A 24,392-nucleotide genomic window follows, 5' to 3' on the forward strand; every position below is an offset into this window, starting at 1 on the left:
TCACGTGACACCCGTGATGTGAAGACTTTGGATACAAACGGATTATCGAGCTTTTTCTCGGTTTATCTCTGTATTAAAACTTACGCACAGAAAAAAGCAGCATCGACTTTTTAAGATGCTGATTTTTCCCCAGTTAGTCGTCGGTGTGTTTTTGTTCAATCTGAGAGACACAGGCTGCCAATAAGCTGTCCAGCCGCACTTTTTTTCAGGATGTTTGCCCAGGTGACCACAGAGATCCAATACGGGTTTTCCCACAAACCACATGACAAAAACTGTCTGTATCTGGGCACAGACCGACGCTCAGCGCTCTCACGCCTCATAATTCACAGGGTTGTGTCATGTCGGGAAGCTAATAATCTAAATCCAAAATCACGAGACTTACAGCTCCGTGTGTGTTTGACTGGATCGTAGATTTGGAAAAAGACGATATGTTGTTTTTCTGCAGCCCTGTCAGTCACCACCTTTGCATCACCGGTGGGAGGTGGAGCTGTGTCTGCAGCACCACTGTGCTCGAACACTTTTCCTTGTCAGTGTTTGATGAAGCTTCACATTATCAGTTTTCAAGCCCCTTTGTATTTCCACGTGAGACAGAGACCCGGTCACTGTGCTGAGCTGCACCCAGGTCAACAAGAACATAAGAAGAACATAAGATAAAAATAGATTCAAGTTGCAGCCATGAACTTACAGACTTTGTTTGGCCCCACAGTCAGACCCAGCTCACGTCTGTCACATCCACATAAAACAGTTTCCTTTAGGTCAGTGTCTGTGCTCATGAGATCAAGATAATTAAAGAGCAAAGGCGAAAAGATAAGTAAGATAAAACAAATCAAGTGTCTGACCTTTCTCAAATAGTTTTTAGTGTTTTTGAGTTAAAATGCTTTAAATAAAACACATTGTGACTCTATGGTACTGACCATGAGTGCTCCACATCACGCTTACAGCTTCACTGTCTGCTCTCCAATAAAGACATACAATCTGAAAATACTTAAAAAGGTCTCAGGATATTTTAAAAAATGACCGTTCTGTCCACACTCAGGCCACAAGCACAGATTTCTTCATGGTACAGAATCAAAAGCTAAAAAATGTTATGAAACTCTGCCTTAGAAACAACCTGATCGTCACATTAAACCGCCAATAATCATTTTAGTGACTTTTTAACATAGGAGGGGTGACTTATTTAGCCTTCATGCTGGAAAGTCGACATACATGGGGGTTATGTGGGTTTGAACAAGGTTTGGTTGCATAAGTTTAAGGATTAGTTACTCTTAAGTCAATACTGCATACAAAGGCTCCAGGGTCCTAAAACTCCTGTTCTGTATTTTGAGGTTAAAAAAGTCTGAAACTTATTACATAACTTGGCCTTTTAAGTTTCATGGAAAAGTTTTGAGACAAATACTGTAAATGACGAGAAATCAACTCCAAGCCAATAGAGCTGCGTAAAATTATCCTTTGTGCAAATCACGTGGCATTGTGCATTTCTCTAAGTAGCTGGTGACTCATCAAGTCAGATCGCACACCCATTACAGAGCCAGACAGAGGGAGATGGAGAGAGAGTGGAGCAGCCACCTACCAAAGTGCCAAACTTGAGGCCAACCTCTCTCCTCCCATCTCATTCTTTCCTACATGGCACTCAGATGAGTTTGCAGACAGCACAGGAACAGACGGAGCAGCGCTGAAGAACAAAGACACACACTCAGATCTCTAGATAACAAAGAACATTAACAAAGAAATCTACAAATATCTTCTGCGCAGAGTTTTTTCTTCTTCTCACCAGCTTTAAAAAGGTAAATATTCCTGTAAAAGTTGGCATCTTTTCTGCATGTGCATTACTTTTATTTCAGGGTGGAGTCGATAACCCCTCCCATGTCTTTTGTATCATTATGCTCTTTGTCTTTTGTGTGTTTTTTGGCATTGCAATCAAAAGGAATTGGATTGTCTGGAAATTATGCATATTTTAAAATGATTGTTTTTTTTTACCACTGTAAACTTGTTGATATGACTTTGTTTTCTTTGTGCAGAAGTTCACAGAACTGTACTTTTCTTCAAACACTGCTTTTATACATCTGTTCTGCACGTTTTCCATCATTGTTTCCTGCACTTATACAAGTAATAACACTGGTTAATGTTGAATGTAGGCTGAACCTCATGGTCGCCTTTCTCCATCTTTTGTAAAGTCCTAATTCTATTGTGTGAAATATACACTTTATACAATGCAATGGCAGTATTTGCATATATGCATAATAAAGGAAGAATCCTATACATATATATTGTGAACGAAAACTAATTGATAATCATTGTTCTTTTTGGAAAGGTAACAGAAAAGTGAAATGGCAACACCAAAAAACACTCCCCGAGGGGCAAACTCCCCCCTAACACCAAACCGCATCACCCGCCTTCAGGAGAAGGAGGACTTGTGTAACCTCAACGATCGTCTGGCCGTCTACATTGACAAGGTCCGCTCTCTGGAGGCTGAAAATGCAGGCTTGCGTCTGCGCATCACTGAGTCCGAGACGGAGATCACCCGGGAGCTGACGGGCCTGAAGGCCGCTTATGAGACCGAGCTGGCCGACGCCCGTCAGACTCTGGATTCTGTGGCCAAAGAGCGAGCTCGTCTTCAGCTGGAACTGGGCAAGCTGAGAGAGGATCACAAGGAGCTGAAAGCCAGGTGGGTTATGGTGCCCCCCAGTTAAATCGTACAGTTTTTACTATGCACGTGAGCAGGGGAGGTGCCACAGATTACAGGGTGTCCCATCATGTTAGGGGCCCTCGATTCCTTAAACACACCCCTGCGTGCTTGTGAAATTCAGTTTGTTCACAAAGTGTGACCATGACTTTTAAAAGCTCAAATAACACAAATGCAAATCTGAGTTCATAACAAAAATAAAACACTGAACTCAATGGACTCAGGAGCTCCAGAGCCTCACGTGGACTTGTATTATCACCTGTAGACAGACATTGTTACGTAACAATACTAAGATCAAATTGCTTTACTTACTTTGCATGTTCTATTGTTACAGCACATTTTTGCATGTTAGAAACAAATAAGCCTGAATGTCTTCTTTAATCAAAGAGGAAAGCTACACGTGATCCAGATATTTTTTCTAAAGCTCACCAGAGGAACCAGCTGCTGTGAAGCTGCTATAATCCACCTCTTCACCCAGATCTCTCTCAGATAAATGCATCCATTTGTCCTTTAATGCATTAGGAAAGCGTTTACAATTGCAGTGTTAATAAAACATCCTGCCTGTTATTCACAGCAGCAGAAGACAGTTACTAATTAGCTCTTAATAACTCAGGATTGTTTAACTTTTGCTGACACTCAGCAACCAGCCCTGCCCTGCTGGGGCCACTCCTCAGCTTTAGCATATCCTCCTCTTTGCAGTCTGATCTTGGGCCTCCAGTCTGTCTCCTTCCCATGCTGCCACATCCAGAGCCTGATGACTAACTCTTTCCCCAGTTTCTCCTCCTTCGCCAAAGTAATCATTATACACACAATACGTGGCAGTGTTTAGAGGGCTCCACTCTTGCCTACATTATTTTTCCATAAATATTGAGATGATGGCCGTTGTGTGTTTGGCAAAGCCAGGCGTTGCCATGGCAGCGTCTCAGCTAAACACCAGCGGCTGTGGCTTGTGGCTACCAGATACATGGGACAGGACGGAGATCGTTGTGGCCTATGAGTCATATGCACTGAAGTATTTCCCCGGATTCTATTTCATCCAGACTTCCTTATTCAAAAATAGCTCATATTTGTTCCTTTACACTGTGTAAAGCAACTATAGCAATTTCAATTGGTTCTTAAGTTTTCTTATCTTATCTTATTACAAGGCAGAACAAATGTCTCTAGCTTTATTCACTAGCATGTCTTCTATTAATACTAATAAGATCAAGCTTTACACTTGAGACTTGTTTTGTTCGTACAGGAACACCAAAAAGGAGTCAGAGCTGGGAGGAGCGTTGCAGAGGCTCAAAGACCTGGAGGCTCTGCTGAACTCGAAGGATGCGTCCTTGACTACGGCTCTGGGAGAGAAACGGAACCTTGAGGTGGAAAATAGGGACCTGAAGGCCCAGGTTGCCAAGGTAAACTCAAACCCACTCAGTGGAAACACATATGGGCTCAATCTTTCTGCAGTCAGCCCCCATGGGGACCAGCGTTCTGTCTGTGCCTCATAATCCTCCAGCACTAATTTTACCTTTACCACTAGCTGCTAATTTTATCCAGTGAAAATAAAAGCTAAACAATTCTTGCGATTTTATAGTTGATTCAGCAAGAATCACTGTCATGTCCATTGGTGATCAGACATTGTGGTTATTAAAGGACAGACCCCCTACTCCCCTGCCCACGGCCTCCATTTACTGCATATTTCCACACTCTGCTGTGTGTTTATGGGAATGAATGCATTGCTCTGTGCAAATATTCAGTCCCTGCTGTGCTTTTATAGCTTGACACAAGTTTGGGTGATGCCAGGAAGCAGCTGCAAGATGAGATGCTCAGGAGAGTGGACGGAGAGAATCGCATCCAGACCCTCAAAGAAGAGCTGGACTTTCAGAAGAACCTCCACTCTGAGGTCAGATAAAAAAATTCCCATAGAAAATTCTCCTATGAGGAAGGAAATTTCACTTTTTCCAATTAACACCTCCACGTTATTTCAGATAACACATAATTGTAGGTGGGACCGTACAGATTTTTTTGTCCATTTCTCCAACAGGAACTGCGGGAGATAAAGCGCCGCCATGAGTCTCGTATGGTTGAGTTGGACAATGGTCACCAGCAGGAATTTGAAAGCAAGCTGGCTGAGGCGCTGGTGGAGATGCGCAACCAGCACGAACTGCAAATTAAAATGTACAAAGATGAACTTGAGAAGACTTACAATGCCAAAGTAGGTGTTCACCTTTATGTTGTTATCTAGTAAAAAAAAAAACTTAACAAAACAAAACATGGTTCACAAAGCAGTGTCAGACTGCAGTCTGTTATTTTAACCTTTTATTTCTCCCTGGCAGCTGGAAAGTGCTCGTCAGTCGGCAGACAGGAGCAGCCACCTGGTGGGAGCAACACATGAGGAGCTCCAGCAGACACGAATCCGACTGGAGTCCACGTCGAGTCAGCTCAGCCAGCTGCAGAAACAGGTGATCTTCATCACATTCAGGCTCTGATCCACCATCATTAAGTTTGTATTTTCAGGATTTATAGCAAAATTCACATTATGTGACAAGTTCCTGAAGTTAAAAGCATCACATGGATTTTTAGAATAGTAAACATAGAAATTGTGTGTCTGGTCTTTGTGGTCCAGCTTGCAGCCCGTGAGGCAAAGGTGAGGGACCTGGAGGATGCCCTGTCTCGGGAGAGAGACACTACACGTCGCCTGCTGGGAGAGAAAGACAGAGAAATGGCTGAGATGAGGCAGCAGATGCAGCAACAGCTGGATGAGTATCAGGAGCTCCTGGATGTGAAACTGGCTCTGGACATGGAGATATGTGCCTACAGGAAGCTGCTGGAGGGAGAGGAGCAGAGGTAAGTCCAAACAAAGCTGTGGCCTCACAGTGAGTCCATTTTCTTTGTCTGCCTCACATACTTTTCCCATTTGTTAATAAACATCATCATAATTTGTCCCTGCAGGCTGCGTCTGTCCCCCAGTCCTCCGCCCACCAGAGTGACAGGAAGTCGTTCCTCTACTTCAGCAGCACACTCTCGATCCGTCCACTGCAGCGCTCGGAGCTCTCCCGCCAAGAGGCGCCGCCCCAATGACACAGACAGCGAGGCCTCCAGCTTCACAGGAGGAGCTGTGGCCCGCACCCGCATCACCCAGCAGGCCTCAGCCAGCGGACGTGTCACTGTGGATGAGGTGGACCTGGAAGGGAAATATATCAGGCTCAGCAACAAATCAGATGAGGTAATTATTAGAAGCCAAAATATAAAGGTAACATTAATTCATTATCTGCTGGATGATTGGACACAAATAAAAAGAATCAATTACTCTTTATTCAATCATCTTCTTGTGTTTCTTGTGCAGGATCAGAATCTGGGGAATTGGCAGGTAAAGCGTCAGGTGGGATCTGGTACACCCATCATCTTCAAGTTCCCGGCTAAATTCACCTTGAAGGCTGGACAGAGGGTGACGGTAAGCAGCACATTACTCAGCAGCATAGCAGGTGGTGATGAACACTGTTCCAAGTTTTTCACCCTTACATTTGCACACTGCTCAGATCTGGGCCTCTGGTGCTGGTGGAACCCACAATCCTCCCTCTGACCTGCTGTGGAAGACTCAGCCCTCATGGGGTACCGGAGACATGTTTCAAACCACCCTGATCAGCGCCAATGGAGAGGTACTCTAATTAGCCAGAAACCATTTAGTGGGCGTTTTAAATGATCAAAGTACATTAAGTGTTATGGCCGCTATTGGGCTATTGTGCTAACGTTGTCAACACTAAACCTATGGGACTTTGATATTTTCATTTTTCCTTCAGGAAATGGCAATGAGAAAGGTCACCCGCACTCAGTTTGATGAAGATGATGATGACATGGTAATTAAGAGAAATTACATTACATCATTGCACATTTTTCTTACTCACGATTCACTAATCCACAGCTTTCAGACTTTCTTGGAATGATTTACTGCCACTGAATTTTATTCACAAAACATTAAGGAAAGCAAAGTGGTGCATTTTAAACACCAACACCTGCTACTATCATGAGTTTTGTTGTGTTGTAGATGGCGCTCCCTGACATGTTGCAGTAACATATAACTGACCTGTAACAGTCTGAAAAGGTGGAACAGCAACCAAAATGTTAAGATATTGGATAATTTAGAGCAGCATTGGGTGCCAGTGACATCAAAATATTATTTTGGCCCTAACTTTCAAAAATATTTATTAGCACAAAATTCCATGACTGATTGATGGCTTTGGTGACAACAAAACCTCCAGTTTTAACACAGTTGTTCTGAGATATTAGCAGGGAGTGTTTAAGTTGTTTTATCCAACAGTAAAGCTATCTCTGTGTCTCAGCAGGTGGCTCACAGCACTTGTGGGGACAGTGAATACAACCTGCGGAGCCGGACGGTGGTCTGCGGCTCCTGCGGACTTCCCTCTGACAAATCCAGCAACTGCTCTGTGACCTCAGCTTCCCGCTCCTTCCGCAGTGGAGGCCTCTCCGAGGGTTTACTGCCGCACTCTTATGTGTTCAGCACTAGCACTCCTCGCAAGGTGGGAACTGCAAACAGCTGACATGTGACTTCCTGATAGACTCTTAGAAACTTGAACGCAAACAAATGAATTATTCTCAAAGCATGAATGTTTACATGTAAAATTAAGTTTTGTGTTTAATTCTTTGTTCCGTTTTTTTCTCAGACTGGAGCCAGAATGGAGAACTGTCCAATCATGTGAAGCCCTAGATCCATGTTGTAATACAGATCAATACTTATCAGGTTTCAGTTATTATGTGTTTAGTTGTAGTTATTAAATTCAACTCATGTACTTTGGGGTATTTTTCAAGATTCTTTGGGATATTTTTCAAGATAGTTTATGCAGTAAAACCTTATATTGCTTTTTTATAATGTATATAGGCATGCTCACAAAGTATTTTCATGGATTTAAATGGGGATTAAAGCATTTGGTGATTGTTTGGGTGACATTTAGAATGATCTCAATTTCTACCAGTCATACACATGGTAAAATATGAAACTACCAACACTATTTTTTACCAGTTTAAACCAACAATGAGCTATTTTTTCACTTTTACTGGCAAACAAAAGAAGATATCCAAATCTGAAATCCTAAATTCTTGTGCTCGTCAAATCAGATTTTCTATTATTGCCTACTATTCATATTTCATTAAATCTGCTTCCTCATTTAAGGTAAATTGAGCCCATCCTTGCTACAGGTCTATGGAATATAGTGTATTTTTGCTGACATCAATAAACATGTTTTTAGAAATCTGCCTTATTGTCTTACTAAACCATCATGATTTAATAGTTGTCTTCCTCTGTCTTACCATAACAGAGAAATACTTACTATATATAAATAAGAGTGTGTGTGTGTGTGTGTCTGTGTGTGTTGGAATGCTGTATATATGTTAATTCAATAGAAATGATATTACATTATGGTGTACTATTAAAGATGACAATACTTCATGCACCAATGTGCATTTGGGTATTTCATGTACTCCTGCTGCCACAGTACTTAACCCGACTTTTAGTTTGAAGTTACAGCAGTGTTTTTATTTTTCCAAACCCGGAAGTGTGGCCGGAAGAGCTTTATCGGGCTGCAAACGTTGCTGCACTTTTGAAATTTAACTTCATTTTTGACCTGTAAGTTGTGTCATTGCGTTGTTTACACGGACAAATGAGCGTGTGAAGTTTTTGTAAGGAAAGGCTTGTTAGCATTTGGTGAGTATCATGAATGCTTTGCCACGCATTCAGTTAGCAGTGCAGAAATGTTAGCTAACGTTGATAGCAGCGTAGAGGAGCTAACGTCAGACTCACAGGTGTCACATGTTTATACTTAATACTCTTCTGTGATTTAAGTCTGTGGTTTGTAAACTGTGTCTCTATAAACTTAACCAGAGCTCAGCGCTGCTGTTTGATAGCTGCTGTTTGCTAAAGGTGCAGCATGTAGCACATTTCGCTAACCTGCGTGCACAGGTGCTTCCTAACGTGTGGTCATTAGATTGAGCTTCACATTTTAGTCTTATTCAGTCTTTTTTCTTCTTTTGAAGTGATTAACTCTTTAAATGATCAATTAATTGATTCTCTATCAGCAGTGTAATCTGCTCTGTTTATTTTAATTATCATTAAATGTTAAATGTCAGAAAATAGTTAAAATGCCAAAGAAGAAAAATGTATTGAGAAGCTGCTACCAAGCATTTTGCTTGATAATGAATTTAAATGATGAATCAAATTGTCATTTGTTTCAGATCAGTTTTCTGTCCATTGTTTCAGAACTACTTCAGACAAAAAACTTCAATCTTGGCTCTGAAATAATTCTGATGGCTACTTTTCACCATTAATTCAACACTTTATAGACTGCCTGGGTAGTTGAAAAAAATATACATATTAATTGTTAATGGAGGATTAGTGGTTAGCACCATTACCTCACAGCAAGTAGGTATCTGGTTCAAAACCCGGCAGGGGCCTTTCTGTGTGGAGTTTGCATGTGACCCTAAATAGGAATAAGTGGGTGTAGATGATGGATGGATGGATGATTCTGTATGACTGGATTCAATGTGACATATGACATCATTACCAGCATGGACACATATACATTGAAAGAGGTAAAATACAGTTTGTTTTATTTGTTGAATTACTGTCTTTAAAGTGCACTGACCAGCAGCTGAGAGCACACAGATCATTGATTTAAATCCACCCTTTGGGCATTTCAGAGATCTCAGGCTGCAGGTGGATGAGGAGCAAAGAAAAATGCAAGTGAGCAATTAAAGCAGTGAAAGTGCAGCATCAGCAGACTGAGCTGCAGCGCTTTCACTAATGGGAAGGTCTGCCTTAGGCTGCAGGCATTGTTTCACAAACACATTTCTTGTGGTGCAGGTGCACGGAGACAGGACTGTGAGGTCATTAAGTCCTGTGATCAGTGTGGGGACACCAGTTCAGTGTGATACTTTCTGTCACAGCAGTTTGGATCCACCTGGATGTTGAGTGTTCGGGCTCTGTTTGGGATCGGTTTCCTGGTGACCTCGCGAGCCGCAGGAGTCCTCGCACAGTCAAGGACATGTCCGGTGTCTGCTGCAGCTAACCACCACAAGAAAGACTGTTTCACTAGCAGACCAGCCTCCACCATGGCCCACACCATCAAATATCTGGGGTAACTTTATTTTTTACACACTGCAGTAAAACAATACACTGATTGTGTGTGTCCAAACTGTAGCTGAGCTGTAGGTGCTTAACAGGCAGGAGGAGGCCCAGCACATTGATGAGGAGCTCTTCAGTGAATATGGCTTCAGCGTGGACCAGCTGATGGAGCTGGCTGGACTCAGCTGTGCCACGGCCGTCACACGGGTGAGGTGTCAAACAAGGCAAAGCAGAATGACCTTTACAGAATGAGCTTATTGTGGGTTATTTAAAATATTTTGAGTGCACGTGCACACACCTGAAATACCTTTCACATAGCAGATGCACCTGGTGTCTCTGTCAAAGTCTTGCTGTGTTAACAGGAAACCCGGTTTTACATTTACGGCACCTGTGAATTAGATTACTGCCTGAAGTAGACAATAATCAGATTACTGTGTCTTCTGACTGCACATCACTAAAGGCATTTCTCCTGAGTAGCTGTTGTATAGAAAGTCCATTTTTTCTCTTTGACATTCCAGTAGTGCTGCAGTGCTGCATTGATTTGGTATGTTTTTTTCTGCAGGCATATCCACTCACTTCTCTGGTGAAGGCCAGACCTTCGCTGCTGGTCATCTGTGGGCCAGGAAACAATGGAGGTGATGGCCTAGTCTGTGCCAGGCATCTTAAACTCTTTGTGAGTTTCCTAAAGCTTACCCACAAATGTTTCACTTTGTTAGTCCAACATTTTTGCTGTGAATTTTCAAACTATGAAAGATGTTTTCTGCTGCTTTGGGTGTCCACTTGAAGGGATATGAGCCCACTATCCTGTACCCGAAGAGGCCAAACAAACCACTGTTCCAGGGCCTGACCACACAGTGCGAGAAAATGGAGATCCCCTTCCTGACTGAGATGCCTGAGGTTTGGTGTTAATCAATAATGCAGCAGTGTAATCTGCAGTGGTGAAGGAAATTCTTCTGTGTTGTGTTTATGCATTTCATTTATGCAGTCTGGAATACAAGTTACAATTATTACATTGATAGAACATTTTCAGGGTTTTTAACTGCAGTAAAAATAATTTCTTCTCAGGCCGAAGTGATCGATGAGGCTTACAACCTGGTGATAGATGCCATCTTCGGCTTTAGCTTCAAGGGGGCTGTGCGAGAGCCTTTTGGTTCCATCCTGGACGCCCTGAAGAAGACTACAGTCCCCATTGCCAGCATCGACATCCCCTCAGGTCAGTCCACTCACATCAGCACTTCCCACCAAGCAGAAGATGTATTCCCACTAACTGATGTTCCTTCCTAATGTGTGGGTGAATTTTAATCTTGTGAAAAGACAGCTATCGTCATGTTAATCCAATGTTCCGGTGTTTCACTGCATATACTGAATGGCAGGATATAAAGCATCCACTGGCACTTTGTCATTGTTGTTGAGAAAAATGAAATGTGTGCAGCTCTTATTGAAATGTGTAAATGCAAAATGGGCAGCATTAAACATACACAAAAACTACCCCAAAAGTAGGGATGGACAGATCTGATGGGATGATACTGAAGATGCTTTTAAGCTGACCAAGATGTGACCAACCCACTTCAGTTTTTCATTGTATTGTTTTTAGTTACATTCTTATGTTTGTGTTTGTAATGCCACAGGTATCCCTGGCTTGTGGTTGCCTTTGTCCATCTGTGTTTTATTATAGGAAATTTTGAAAATCTGCTTTTAACTTGCCTGAGACTTCCTGTGGACATTCATGCTCCCAGGAGGTAGAATGAAACCTCTTGATTTTGGTGACCCTTTGGTCATCTAATGAAAATTTACTGTAACCTAGCCTGGACTGGACTGTGACATCCTGAGTGTTTTTTCTTTTTAAGGCTGGGATGTGGAACAGGGCAGTGCAGATGGACTTCAGCCTGACATGCTCATCTCCCTTACTGCTCCTAAGAAATCAGCGTCCTTGTTCAGAGGACGGTACCACTTCCTGGGAGGCCGCTTTGTGCCGCCCGGCCTGGAGAGAAAGTACCAGCTCAACCTGCCGCAATATCCCGGCACAGACTGTGTGTTACAGCTGTAGGTTTAAATAAGAGATGTCAGTGACTGTCGGAAGGTTGTTGTCTCTAAAGGAAGTAGTTAAACAGTTTGGGACAGTTCTGCTTTCTTCCTGAGAGGTAGGTGAGAAGATTAGCACCACTCACATGTCTGTTAAGTATAAAGCTGCCGCTGAGTGCAGATAACTTCATTATGTGAAATAATTACAGCCTCCACTTATGGTTGTTTTTTCCTTTCTGTGTAAAGCTGAGAAAAGGTCCAGCTGTTTTAACTGAGTTTGACTTGCTGCTTCTACCTGCTTCTACTTTATATGACAGGGGTGGCCGACCCATGTCCCTCATGGGCCACTGGCCTGTTTGCTGTCCAGGAACACGGGTTGTCCACTCCTGCTCTGTGCTAAGCTAGGTTAATGACATCCTGACTCCAGCTCCGTACCTGAGTTTATTTACTTTCTGGCCTAGTGTTGGATGAGGACATTGAGGCCACTATCATGTCTGTGTGCTAAATATGAATCTGCTGCCAGCAGTGGGTTAGCGTAAATGTTTGAAGCAGGGGAAACGGCTAGTTTAGCTTCGTGCTTTGTTATTTAGACCAGCCAATTATCTGCTCGCTGTGTCTTTAAATTTATTGCACTAATCTTCTGTCATGATAACCAGTAAATGTAGTTTGTTAAATTAAACTATTCCTTTAACTCTGGGGATTTTGATTGGTACTGATTGAGTGATTGATTATTGGATCTGATTACAGGCTGTGCTGTAAATCCAAGTGTTATATTAGAGCTTTATCAGCTCACTAAACAGTTTTACTCATGTGAAAGCATGAATAAACACTTTGACATGGAGGGGGCCTTTGCTTCATGATAATAAAAGTTGTAAAATGATTCTGTGCATTGTTTCTTTTACAACAGACGTCACCCCCCCCCCCCAAACAAATGACAAATTGGATTTCCTCTGCCGCCTTATTACTGCCAACACGAGACTTTTCCATCACATTTTTTTAATAGTACTTAAGATTTCTTTGAATGTACATCTAGCAACTGGAAAGACAGTCTATCATAGTCCATCACATTCTATTTTATAAACACCATACATGTTGTGTGTCTTATTTATACATTGGGTGGTGATGATTTGGTAAAAAGCTTCCTTTTACAGTCAACCTCATGGATTCTAAGAGACCTCCATAGTACCACCTACATTTCATCTAAATGTATGACTACATACACTTACAGCAACACTGCATGTACAGTCTATGCTTTTAACAATGTGGCTCATTAATGCATAAGGGTTTCTCGCATAAGTGCAGAACATGCTTTTGCACGCAGAATACTATATACAGTGCTGGTACCATGCTCTCTTTGTGTGTCGCATCCATTTGTGATTTTTGTCAAGGAAAAGGTGAAATAGAAACTGGAGATGAAGAGTTTGGGGAGTTTTTCCCCAGTGTTGCTGTCATGCAGGTCAGAAGGTGGAAGGATGTTTTCAGTCTGTGGAAGAAGCCTCAAAAGAAAAAAGAAAATGTATTAATGGATTTACTGGCACATACTCAGAAGCTGTTTATAGAAAATCCACTTCCTCACTAAAACTTACACACAGTGTCAGTTTATGAGATTTCAAATGTAGTTAAATATATAGTTCTGCAATAAATCCTCCCTTTATGAAGATAATGTAAAAAACAAGTGAGTCTATGAGAACTACTCTGAAAGTCTATTAGAGTGCTCATCATAGGGCCTGGCATTCATTTTTTAACAACAGCTCAGTGCTGAGGTTTAATACACAGCACTAGTTGTCAACAAAGGATACAAAAATGACATTTCTCTTGTTTTGTGTTTCTGATAGAGATGCACATAACATGAAAGACTGACACTTGACTGAATGGTAGAAATGTCATTGCAGAATGAGACTGAAGACATTTTCACAGCAAGATCACCACATACCTGTGCTATTCTCCAACCTGCACCCCCGCACAGTTATCTTTACTTTCTGAGGCTATCGCTAAATATTCAGCATTTCTGGAAGGAAAAGAGGAAAAAACAAAATCTCTCAGTGCTTATCAGTGTTTTCTTTTATAATAGTGCCCAGGGTGACAAATACTAAAATAAAACAACACAGATGTCTGACAAGTCTCTCTTCCATTTTGACTTACAGGAGGAGGGTTAGGTTTTGGTTTTGACTAGGGAGGAGGATGGAACAAACAAGACGAATAGACGACAGGTAGACAAAAGGAGTGTTAGACATTAGACACATGAAAAAACAAACATGTTGGAAACAGTGATAATCAGGTGAAGTGGAGGAGAGAACAAAGGTAAAACAATGTGTGATTTCAGCCACTGGACATAAATATAGCATGAAAATATTCATGGGAAAATACACATTTTTTTCACTCAAGTCAGACCAAAACATGAACTTGAGCTGTAAATCAAATGGTTGTTAAAATACTTTGACATGCTATGAGCATATGTGCATGGACCCATAATAAAAACAAACTTACGCAGCTTCTCGTAATGCTTCTTCCCCAGCTGCGGCTATCTTTCTGTAGCAGTATATCATCTCAATGAGGAGCCAGAGCTGTAGGCCGATGATGGACACATACATCATGATCTCTGACACGATCGAAGCTGTTCCTCTGCTGGCTGCACAGAAAGACGTAGGAAATCAAGTAATCAGAAAACACCAGAAAGGCAGCTGATTAGGCTCTTAGTAAGAAACTAAAACGAAACATCGGATCTACTAATGATGAGATACTCCTCAGTGTTTAGAAGTTTGTCAGAGTTTTAAGAGCATTGTCTGGTCAAAGACTCATTCAAACGTACTATTTACAATGTTATTTTAAAACAACTAAATGCTGTATCCTTCATTCAGCATTATGGTTTAACATATGTGCCAGCTAGAATATCTGAAGTGGTGCAATGGAAATTGTACTGCAGAGCCACCTGAGGATAAGATCTGCACTTAGGTCTCGGCTCAGTTACACTTTTTTCAACTTTGCATCTTGAATGTATTGGATATCTATAGAATATGAAAAAAGTGCAAATACTTTTAAGGAAAATTAGAAATGAAATGAAAATTCCAGATCCGTAGGATTCGAGGTTCGACCACCGGCCGGATCCTCCTCTCCAGCACCCTGGCATAGACCTTCCCAGGGAGGCTGAGGAGTGTGATCCCTCTGTTCCCAGTGCATGTTGGACCCCGGCAGGTCTGCCCTTTGTCACCAGTTCTGTTCATTATTTTTATGGACAGAATTTCTAGGCGTAGCCAGGGGCCAGAGGGAGTCTAGTTCGGGGACCACAGGATCTCATCTTTGCTTTTTGCAGATGATGTTGTCCTGTTGGCTCCATGGAGCCAGGACCTCCAGCGTACGTTGGGGCAGTTTGCAACCGAGTGTGAAGTGGCTGAGATGAGAATCAGCACCTCCAAGTCCAAGGCCATGGTTCTCAATCGGAAAAAGGTGGCTTGCTATCTCCAGGTCAGGGGAGAGATCCTGCCTCAGGTGGACGAGTTTCTTAGTATCATAGTATCCTAAGTATCTTAGGATCTTGTTCACACATGAGGGAAGGATGGAACAGACAGATCGGGGCATCGGCAGCAGTAATGCGGTCGGTGTACCAGTCCGTTGTGGTGAAGAAAGAGCTGAGCCGAAAAGTGAAGCTCTCGATTTACCGGTCAATCTACGTTCCTACTCTCACCTATGGCCATGAGCTTTAGGTCATGACTGAAAGGACAAGGTCTCGGATGCAAGCGGCTGAAATGAGTTTCCTTCACAGGGTGGCCAGGTGCTCCCTTAGAGATAGGGTGAGGAGCTCGGTCACCTGGGAGGAGCTTGGAGTAGAGCCACTGCTCCTCCACACTGAGAGGAGGCAGCTGAGGTGGCTCGGGCATCTGTTCCTCCCTGGGGAGGTGTTCCAGGCATGTCCCACTGGGAGGAGGCCCCGGGGAAGACCCAGGACACGCTGGAGGGACTATGTCTCTCGGCTGGCCTGGGAACGCCTCGGTGTCCCCCGGAAGAGGTGGAGGAAGTGTCCAGGGAAAAGGAAGTCTGTGTATCCCTGCTTAGGCTACTGCCCCCACGACCCAGTCCCGGATAAGCAGAAGAAGACAGATGGATGGATGGATGGAACTTTTTCACATTCTGCACTTAAATCTGTAGAGCAGTTGACTTTATCATACCTTTAGCCACCACAGTGAGGTGGACCACCTTGTTGACAACCGTGCTGTATTCGTAGTTCTCGTAGAAGAGGATGCGGTTGAAGAAACAGCGATAGGTGCCCGAGTCGTTGAAGGTGACGTTGAGCAGGTAGATGGAGGCATCTTGGATGTCATTGCTCCTTTTGCTCCCGTTCCAATCCACACGGTCTGCAAATTGCTCGTGTTCAACATTAGCGGAGCCCTCGTTGTAGGTGTAGATCTGGGGCCACAAAGATTAAAGATATTTAATATGTGGCTGTGACAGAAGACTCTCTTTAGTTTTGCACACATATACTGGCACAATGCACAAGTCATATATTAAACCCACATGCTGTAATCTCAAAACTTTTTTTTTTATCTTAACACTTATCTTTATCTTAAATTTATCTTAAACATTTTAAATTCAGGTAGGGATGGGTTGAGAATCAGTGACGATTAGCAAGAGCAGGTGATCCAATGACTCCTCAAGTCATTACTAAAATGTTATACTGGCCCATACGTGCAGCTGCTTTATCCCACCATGCACTACAGTAGCAGTACAAGGTCAACACAGCATCATTTCTGTAGCTTTAATGATCTCTCTAACGCACATATTGATTTCATCTGAACATGCATTTTAAACACTGGACACCATCATGTGATTGAGGTCAGTAAGTGTGCAAAAGGGTATATGTGTGTGAGCAGGGGAGACAGGAAGGAAGGCTTCGCTGTGCACTATATAAGCATATAAGTGCCTGTGCCTTAAAGGATGAAGCCTAGGACAAGGTTTTAAAGATGCTTACATGACTAAAACTCCTTGAAGAAGCACCAAACCTTCTTGTCAGTTACATTATGTGCTGGCATCAGATTTAATATACTTCAGTAATGGTGGATTTGCACTTACACGAACAAAGTCTGCTTCTCCTTTGGCCCTGAAGTACCATTCAATAGCGGCAGTACCTTCCACCTCACTCCTCCTCTTGCAGGAGATGCAGCCCAGTTTGAAGCCCTTGCCTGCCACTGCCTCTGTGTCTGAGTCCACCTCTGCACAGGCCCCATGACACTGGTACACTTCACAAAAAACAAACACAGGCAATCCTTACTCTGTGCTGACATTATTCAGCACCAAAATATGAATAGAAAGAAAGAGCCTGACTCACCAAACAGCGTGCAGAGCAGAGAGAAGAGCAGCAGGTGTAATGCTGCCATGTCACTGGATGTCAGACTTGGTTGGTTTATTAAACACAAAGCCTCAAAAAGTAGAAACTTTAACCGTGGCGCTCCTAGTCTGGAGCTGCTGCAGATTTATATGATGACCCCTCACAAACTGAGCACCTCCAAGTGTGTAATAACTGACTGGTTGTTTGCAAAGAGTCTCTTGTATATTTGAAGAAGCTTATCTGTAAATGTTAATAGCTGGTAGCCAGCAGCTAGTCATGCATTTTAAAGTGCAAATACCTTGAACACCAATTTGTTTCTGACAGTCCTGTGAAACTACTGCTAGTGTTTCAGCTCTTTGGCTCAATCCAGCAACAATCTTCTGTTGGTTACAGAATTTATTGCCAGAAATTATTGCTGCTTTCCAGACAGCCCCCTAAATTGATCTGGATTGGACTAAGACCTTGAAGTGGTGGGCTTGCTGCTTTTAATTATCAAATAGCGTATGAAACAATCCAGGTATCTGGTGATTCACAGTGCTCCCCAGATGAACACCCTGAGATTTGATTAGCTGTTTCCCTGAGGTCCTAATGTGAGAGCAATCATCAGACCTGCCTGGGGCCACATGCTCTGCTCTTTACTGTGGGACACTGATACACTAATTTATAACAAATGCGTGTTTATATAATATGCAACATGCCAGCTACTGAACGTCGACGGTACTCTTACATGCCGGTGCATATATCAATAATTTGCATGCTCTATAATAAAAATCAAATGGCTACCTTATACAGGCTACACGCTACCAATATTCAATACAGACCAATCTAATGGTCTAAAGATTATTTTCCTTAATAGGGTCACTGAAAGCAAAGCCTACTGTCCTGAATTAGAGGCCTCCTCTCCTCGGGCTGAGTCGTCTCTTCGGGAAAAATAAAAGAGTCCTCACCTGCGATGACAGCTGATGTGGAAAGACTTATAATTTCACCTATCTAATGACCCCGCGCTCGTGGAAGAGATGCTTCGGTCGTGTCGGCATTGCAGATGGACCTGCCTGGTCACGAACGGGTACATAAAAGCCAGAGGGAAACAAATATAACTGTGCTCAGTTAACGGTGTTTTTTCCTGCGCCACAGCGGCACCTCTGTCGCTCAGCGCAGAGGATGCTGCAGATGCACTGCGGTAAAACTGTGCGTGAGGCTGAGCAGATGCTGCATGTGACGGGGTGTTTAAGCTGCTGGCCCGCTGCTTTTAAACTGACGCCAGCTCAGCTTTGTGCGAAACGCCCTGCAGCGTGTCCACCTCGTCTTTACACCACATTGATGACAAAGAAATCACTCGAGTTTTGATGAAGCGGATTTTAGGGTGTACTGGCCCTTTAACTGGAGCCTCCCGAGGGGCGGGGCCATCCAGCGATGGCTAATGTAGCATCAGCGGCTTCGCTAGCTTGACGTTTGTGCACAATCAAGCGGTTGAGCTTTGCATCTGGAAGTCGATATTAATAAAAATGACGTGCTGAAAGTAGCCGGGGACGCTGCCTGTAACAGTAAAAAGCTCCACACACCAACACATCAAAGGTAAAGTCACGTTAAACCGCTGATTTTAACTGCTAGCTAGCTAATAAAACAGGTTAGCCAACGGCTAGCTAACGCAGGATGCGAATATTTGAACAAATGCACTTTAGCAAAAAAAGGAGAAATGTTTTCTGCTTCATCACTTTAGGAAGTCTTCGCCCTTCAAACCACTAATTTGCGTTGACAGGGTTATTTTTAATGTTTAATGTGATAGGACGTTAATTTGGTGCTGACTAGCTAAAAGTGGTAATTAACTGATCATCAGGTGGAAATCTCGTTATTTAAAAATCGATCGATCATCAATACTGTATTATACTTAGTCTTATTTGACACTAGAGACTGAATCTGACACGTAGGAAAAATATGTGCAAGTGATTAAATATTAAGCAGCATCAAATGGAAAGCTGCAACTGATTATTTGTATCATCAAGTTATTTCATTGATTAATCAATTAAATGTCTGATAATGGAAAAAGTCTTGTCTGATCGTTGAAAATCTAAAGATAATCAATTTTAGCAGCAAATCCTCGCAAATGAATAGACTGGACTGTGGGAGGATCGATGTCTATGATCGATTACTGACTTAAATGACTATAGCAATAGTTGCTGATCATTTTTCTGTTTATTGATTAATCAACTAATAGCTGCAACTTTTGATCAAAGGAAAAGTGATTTATTTTGTGTTGTACAGTCATTTTGATGAAATCACCTTGGTCTCAGAAAATGTCAAATCCATGTGTAACAGATTTCTACATGGAAGATGTAAAAATTATGTGTGACTTTGATGGATGCAGAGCTGCTCTATTGAGTTTACTATTATTTCATGTCAAATACAGATGAATCTAGCGTTAGGTCTATAAAATGGCAAAATAATAGTGAATAATGCACTGTGCAACTACAAGCATATAATAAATTGAAAGATAAATAATTTATACTAAACAAGTGTAACAGTAGCAAAAGGGAGGACAAGAACAGATGCATTGAATAAATCTGTAACCATAAACAAAAACACGTACTATACAGAGTTAGGAAAATAAAAACTACACAGAATATAGCCATACTGCAATATGTGACTTCATCTTGCCCTCTGGGATTTTCTCTATAGTGTTGTGCGACCATGGATCCGACCTGCAGTGTTTCTGCAGCTCCAGCTGGTTTGACAGTCCAGGTGTGTTTCCCCGGTGCCCGTGCTGCTGTGTTGGACAACCTGAACCGCCAGCGGGAAGAGGGCAGGTTGTGCGACCTCTCTATCCAGGTGCAAGGTCAAGTGTTCAAGGCCCACCGTTGTGTGCTTGCTGCATCCTCACCCTACTTTCATGACCAGGTAGACACAGGCATATTAGTGTGCAGTACACATACACCGTCATTAAAATATGATTATTCCTGAGCCGATGCCCAGACCTTTGTTTCTGTGCCCATCTGTTAACAGGTGTTACTGAAGAATGTCACAACGGTTTCCCTGCCCTCAGTCATGGACCCAGTGGCCTTTGAGAGCGTCCTCAGTTCTGCCTACACAGGTCAGTTGAGCATTGTGCATGATGACATTGTCAACTATGTCACAGTAGCCAGTTTCCTTCAGATGTGGCACATTGTGGACAAATGCACTGAGATCTTGAAGAGGCCCCGGCCATCTGCAGATGCCACCCTTGGAGAGAGCACTGCAGCTCACCCGGGCACTTCATCTCGACAGCAGTCCCCAAGCAGCACCGACTGCTTATATCTGGAAAGGGAGGGGAGAAGGAGGGAGAGGAAACCTGATGCTTTGCCTCCCTTGGCTACATGGAGACGCCCGCAGCAGTTTTCTAGATGGGGGCGGCCACGTACCTCATCAGCCCAGCACTTAGCAGATTCTCAACTGGACGCCCTCCCTGATTATACAGAAAATGATTACAACAGCTGTGAGGAGGCTTGGATAACAAGTCATGCCAAAACTGGCCATTTTGCACATGATGGACCTGGCCATAGTAGCCGGCACCACGGGGGGTTCCCTAATGGTGAGACATTAAAACAGAAAGTCAGGTTACAACAACGGGGAGCACCACTGAGCGCTGATAGACTGCATGATAAAAATAGAGAGAGCGGGGACATTGATGAGGCACAAGAGAAGAGGAAGAATGACAAAAGAGAGATTGAGGCAGATGAAGGAGTAGGAGAAGAGGAGGTGGAGATGAAGGAAAGCTCTGCACAAATAGGACACTGTGGTAAGACACAATAGTCTCATTTTACTTTAAACACAAACACAATGTCTCTGTTTAAATGAATGGCATGAAAGAATCTTTATTTAGCTTTACTCGAGACACCCAGAGTGGTATTAATGCATGCTTTCTTTGTTTTTCCAAAAATAAGGCATGTCTTTACTTAACCTACTGTTTTTGTGAATTGATTGTTTCTCTGTGATGCTAGGCCTGGATATATTTTTCAGTACTAGTGGCATGATGCCTGAATTTTGTTGCTTATATCATTCTGGTATGTTTTGAAACCTTGCATTGTCTTTTTGTGTAGTTAATAAAACAGGCTGGAGTCGCCGTCTGTGGATGGCTGGTTAGCATTAGCTCCTTGACACAAACAAACTGAATAAAGCAGAAAATTGACTTTGTTCTCTCAGCTTCACATCTTATGCAGAGAAAATGGATGAAAACGTTTAGTGAGAAAAGGTACAAATCCAAAGATCAAACCTGGGACTTTTCTGATTAAATACTGGATCATTCAAATTAAATTTGATCAGAAAATCAGTTTATTTATGCAGCTGGAGAAGCTGTCCTTCATGTCATTTTGTTTCACCCTTCCCCAGTGTCCTTTCACCCAGTTTCTAGTGAGCGTGTGGGAGCCGAACAAGCCCCTGGGAAGTCTAGTGGGGAAGACACAAAACTAAAAGGTCAAGGAGATTCGGTCAGAAGTGATCACTCCTCAGACCTCCCCAGTGTGCATGCTTGCCATACAGGTGAAGGAGCGTCAGGCCCGTCCTGTCCAGGTTCAACCCGGCAGCAGTGGCAGCCAAGTCCCTGGTCTCAGCAAAACCAGAGGCCACAGGAAGGAGAGGGTGGCAGCTGCAGTAAAGATGAGGATGAAGATGAGGAGGAAGAGGATGTGGACTTTGAATGTTTCACAGAAGGGACCTTTAGCAGAGACACGTATGATGAAATTGAAGATGGCACAGGGCAAGTGTCCCAGAGACCTTTAGTGCCTGTGTCTCCTGACTTCACCATGGCAAGCTCAGAGGTGACCTGGCCCTCCACCAGCATGGGACATGGTGGCCCATTGACCCCCACCTCCAGCCGCCATTTGTCCTCATCTTCTGCTGCTTTCCCACCACCCCCTTCACCCCCAACCCCATCTTCATCATCCTCAGTGTCCCTGGCTGGCACACCCTACACAGGAAAAGTTCACTTTTGCCACTGCGGCAAAGCCTACACACTGAAGAGTATGCGTGATCGGCACGTGAAGATGCAGCACCTCAATCTGCGGCCTTTTGGCTGTCCTGTTTGCACAAAGTCCTTCAAGATGAAGCACCATCTAACCAAGCACCTTAAAACCCATGGAGGGCTGCGGCCTTACGAGTGCAGCCTGTGTGGGAAGAAAGTGATTTGGAGAGACAGTTTCCTCAGACATCAGGCTCGATGTGAGAGACTTGCCTCCAGCTCCTCAGCTAACGGCAACAACACCAGCACAGCAGCAGCAGATGTGGATGACAGCTACACTTATGGATTCGATGAAGGCGAGGCTTTTCTTGCCACAGGAGGACAGGTGAAAGTAGAGGAGGTGGACTTCCACGGGGAGATGGAGCACAGGATGGATGGGCTGTTGGGAAGTGTGTCTGGGATTGTGGATGAGCTTAGAACTCACTCACAAAACTTGGACACTGGCAATCATGTTTTTAAAGAGGAGGTGAGCGAGAGTTTTAGTGGAAATTAAATGTTAATGTGAAACTGTATGTACATAAACACAAGAAGGTCCACGTGATCATTACATGACTTTAAAAGCCTGCGGTCACAAAATGAAGGCTTGTTGGACACGTTTCTTAGGTCCTTTTTATGAGAGTTCTCTTCATGTCTTGGGTAATTTTTTGAAGAAGAGGAACAATTATCCAAATGATCCTTTTTACATAGCGCAGTATTATGTTGGCGCAGCTTTTGTTTAGTGATACTATAAATGTAAATCTGTAACAAGCAGTGCTGTGAATGTATCTTAATTTGCGGTTTTGCACATAAATTATTTGTCATTGACTTGCATAAGAAAGTATAAAAATGTTTTGTGTGCCATGCATCTGTCTGTTTACATTACTGTATGTCAAGGAAAAAAATCTTGGTAAATATAAAAACAACTTTTTGATTGATTGGGGAATGTTTGATTTATTCTGTAAGACTCAGGCTCATTATCGATCAGTTTGCAGTACACTGGTGGAGCACAAGAGGTCTCCCTTACTCAGCTCTGCACTGTCTCTGTCCAGTGATTGAATTGTGCAAAAAGTCTTAACCTTGCTTGAAGAAAGCATTCTCCATCATATGTATGGGAGGATGGGGCTTACAGGTGTTCAGGGGTATTTGGGGTTGCGGTCTATACAGATTCCTATTTTTGTGGCACATATGAAGTCAGTCACTGAGTAACTCAGCAGAGAGGGGCACTATTGGCACTGTAACCAGTTAAATGAGGGGATTGCACAACAGTTTTACTTCTATCACAGTAAGATGCTGGGAATTGAATGTTGCTTCATTCAAATTGAATGATGTCATTTGGGTTGAGCACGCATCAGAGGAAAAACTGTTTTTGAGATTTTAGTTAATTTACTGAGGATATATTCTTACACCAGTCATCTGTACGACCAGAATCAGTGTAAATGAAACCATGTCAGTATATATTTAGCTGTTTATGTGAACGTCGAGTGTCGATCAGTGTCGTTCACTGGAAACTGCCTCTCACCTCCCCCTTTGTTGGATTTGGATTATTACAGGAACATTAAATGCCTGAGAGATGAAGCTCTGTGCTAATTGTTGTCCTCACCATTATTTCTCTGCATGGCAAACACTGTTTTTCCATTTCTGATTATTGACAGGAATGTAATGAGGGTGACTCATCCTTGTTAGTGTTCAGTGAAATGAAGGACAAGATGTAGTTGCATTCTTGTTTTTTCCAGTCTGTAGAACGCTTGGAAACCGGATTGTTGTGTGAGATAAAGATTAGCCTCTAGAGGGTTTTTGTGGTCAAATTGCTGGTGGAGTGTTGGATAAGTTAAGGGCTAATACAGTACCTCAGCTGCTCAGTAAGTCGGTGATGAGGTTGCAGTGCCCTCATTGTGATGATACCAAACAGGCTGATTTATCAGGTCGTGTTTGTAGTTGCACAAGCTGCACAAGCTGCACAAGACAAAACTCACAGCCTGCTGTTTATTTGTTTATTTCTACATCCAGTCAGGATATAGAGGATTCCAGTCCAGTCCAATCATGAGTTTTATTTGTTATATGTAGAGTCTTATTTATTTTTACAGTACATTTACAGTATGTAAATAATGTAGAGTTATATTCTGGATAAAGCAGAATTTATCACATTTGAATTATTTATTCTAATTTTGGCCACAGTCTGAGTTTAATGCATCACATGTAGCTGCAGCCAGCTGGGCCGTTAGCCTAGCTTAGCATAAAGATTGAAGCAATAAACAGACTAGCTTGTATCTAATTCAGCTTG

At 42.8% G+C, this 24,392-nt stretch overlaps 4 protein-coding genes across 7 annotated transcripts; 3 read left to right on the forward strand and 1 right to left on the reverse strand.

Annotated features, from left to right (window-relative positions):
- Positions 1-41: 41 nt before the first annotated feature.
- On the forward strand, positions 42-7,878 carry LOC113126122 (lamin-A-like). Of its 2 annotated transcripts, none has more exons than XM_026299966.2 (13): positions 42-1,784; positions 2,312-2,665; positions 3,924-4,080; positions 4,443-4,568; positions 4,710-4,880; positions 5,002-5,127; positions 5,292-5,512; positions 5,618-5,891; positions 6,012-6,119; positions 6,205-6,324; positions 6,466-6,522; positions 7,006-7,203; positions 7,348-7,878. In XM_026299966.2, exons 2-13 carry the CDS (start codon positions 2,328-2,330, stop codon positions 7,381-7,383), a joined length of 1,932 nt encoding a protein of 643 aa, XP_026155751.1. In that variant the 5' UTR covers positions 42-1,784; positions 2,312-2,327; the 3' UTR covers positions 7,384-7,878. The 2 variants fall into 2 exon arrangements, with proteins under 2 accessions (XP_026155751.1, XP_026155752.1); XM_026299967.2 differs by having other exon boundaries at positions 7,009-7,203.
- Positions 7,879-8,236: 358 nt separating this feature from the next.
- On the forward strand, positions 8,237-12,703 carry naxe (NAD(P)HX epimerase). 3 transcript variants are annotated; one of them, XM_026301204.1, is made up of 7 exons: positions 8,237-8,384; positions 9,540-9,813; positions 9,899-10,007; positions 10,363-10,473; positions 10,587-10,697; positions 10,866-11,013; positions 11,648-12,703. In XM_026301204.1, exons 2-7 carry the CDS (start codon positions 9,641-9,643, stop codon positions 11,845-11,847), a joined length of 852 nt encoding a protein of 283 aa, XP_026156989.1. In that variant the 5' UTR covers positions 8,237-8,384; positions 9,540-9,640; the 3' UTR covers positions 11,848-12,703. The 3 variants fall into 3 exon arrangements, with proteins under 3 accessions (XP_026156989.1, XP_026156987.1, XP_026156986.1); XM_026301202.1 differs by having other exon boundaries at positions 9,623-9,813; XM_026301201.1 differs by having other exon boundaries at positions 9,626-9,813.
- A 225-nt stretch (positions 12,704-12,928) lies between these two features.
- scn1bb (sodium channel, voltage-gated, type I, beta b) lies at positions 12,929-18,434 on the reverse strand. The gene is made up of 6 exons (XM_026300753.1): positions 17,143-18,434; positions 16,887-17,053; positions 15,986-16,223; positions 14,310-14,451; positions 13,756-13,830; positions 12,929-13,318 (listed from the first exon to the last, which is right to left on the reverse strand). The coding sequence occupies exons 1-5, from the start codon at positions 17,189-17,191 to the stop codon at positions 13,761-13,763; spliced, it is 666 nt and encodes a 221-aa protein (XP_026156538.1). The 5' UTR covers positions 17,192-18,434; the 3' UTR covers positions 12,929-13,318; positions 13,756-13,760.
- Positions 18,435-18,555: 121 nt separating this feature from the next.
- Positions 18,556-23,358, forward strand: zbtb22a (zinc finger and BTB domain containing 22a). The gene is made up of 4 exons (XM_026300752.2): positions 18,556-18,717; positions 19,819-20,037; positions 20,143-20,914; positions 21,505-23,358. Exons 2-4 carry the CDS (start codon positions 19,831-19,833, stop codon positions 22,623-22,625), a joined length of 2,100 nt encoding a protein of 699 aa, XP_026156537.1. The 5' UTR covers positions 18,556-18,717; positions 19,819-19,830; the 3' UTR covers positions 22,626-23,358.
- The last annotated feature ends 1,034 nt before the right edge of the window (positions 23,359-24,392 follow it).

Source organism: Mastacembelus armatus, chromosome 11 (assembly GCF_900324485.2).
Source record: "Mastacembelus armatus chromosome 11, fMasArm1.2, whole genome shotgun sequence".
Lineage (NCBI taxonomy): Eukaryota > Metazoa > Chordata > Actinopteri > Synbranchiformes > Mastacembelidae > Mastacembelus > Mastacembelus armatus.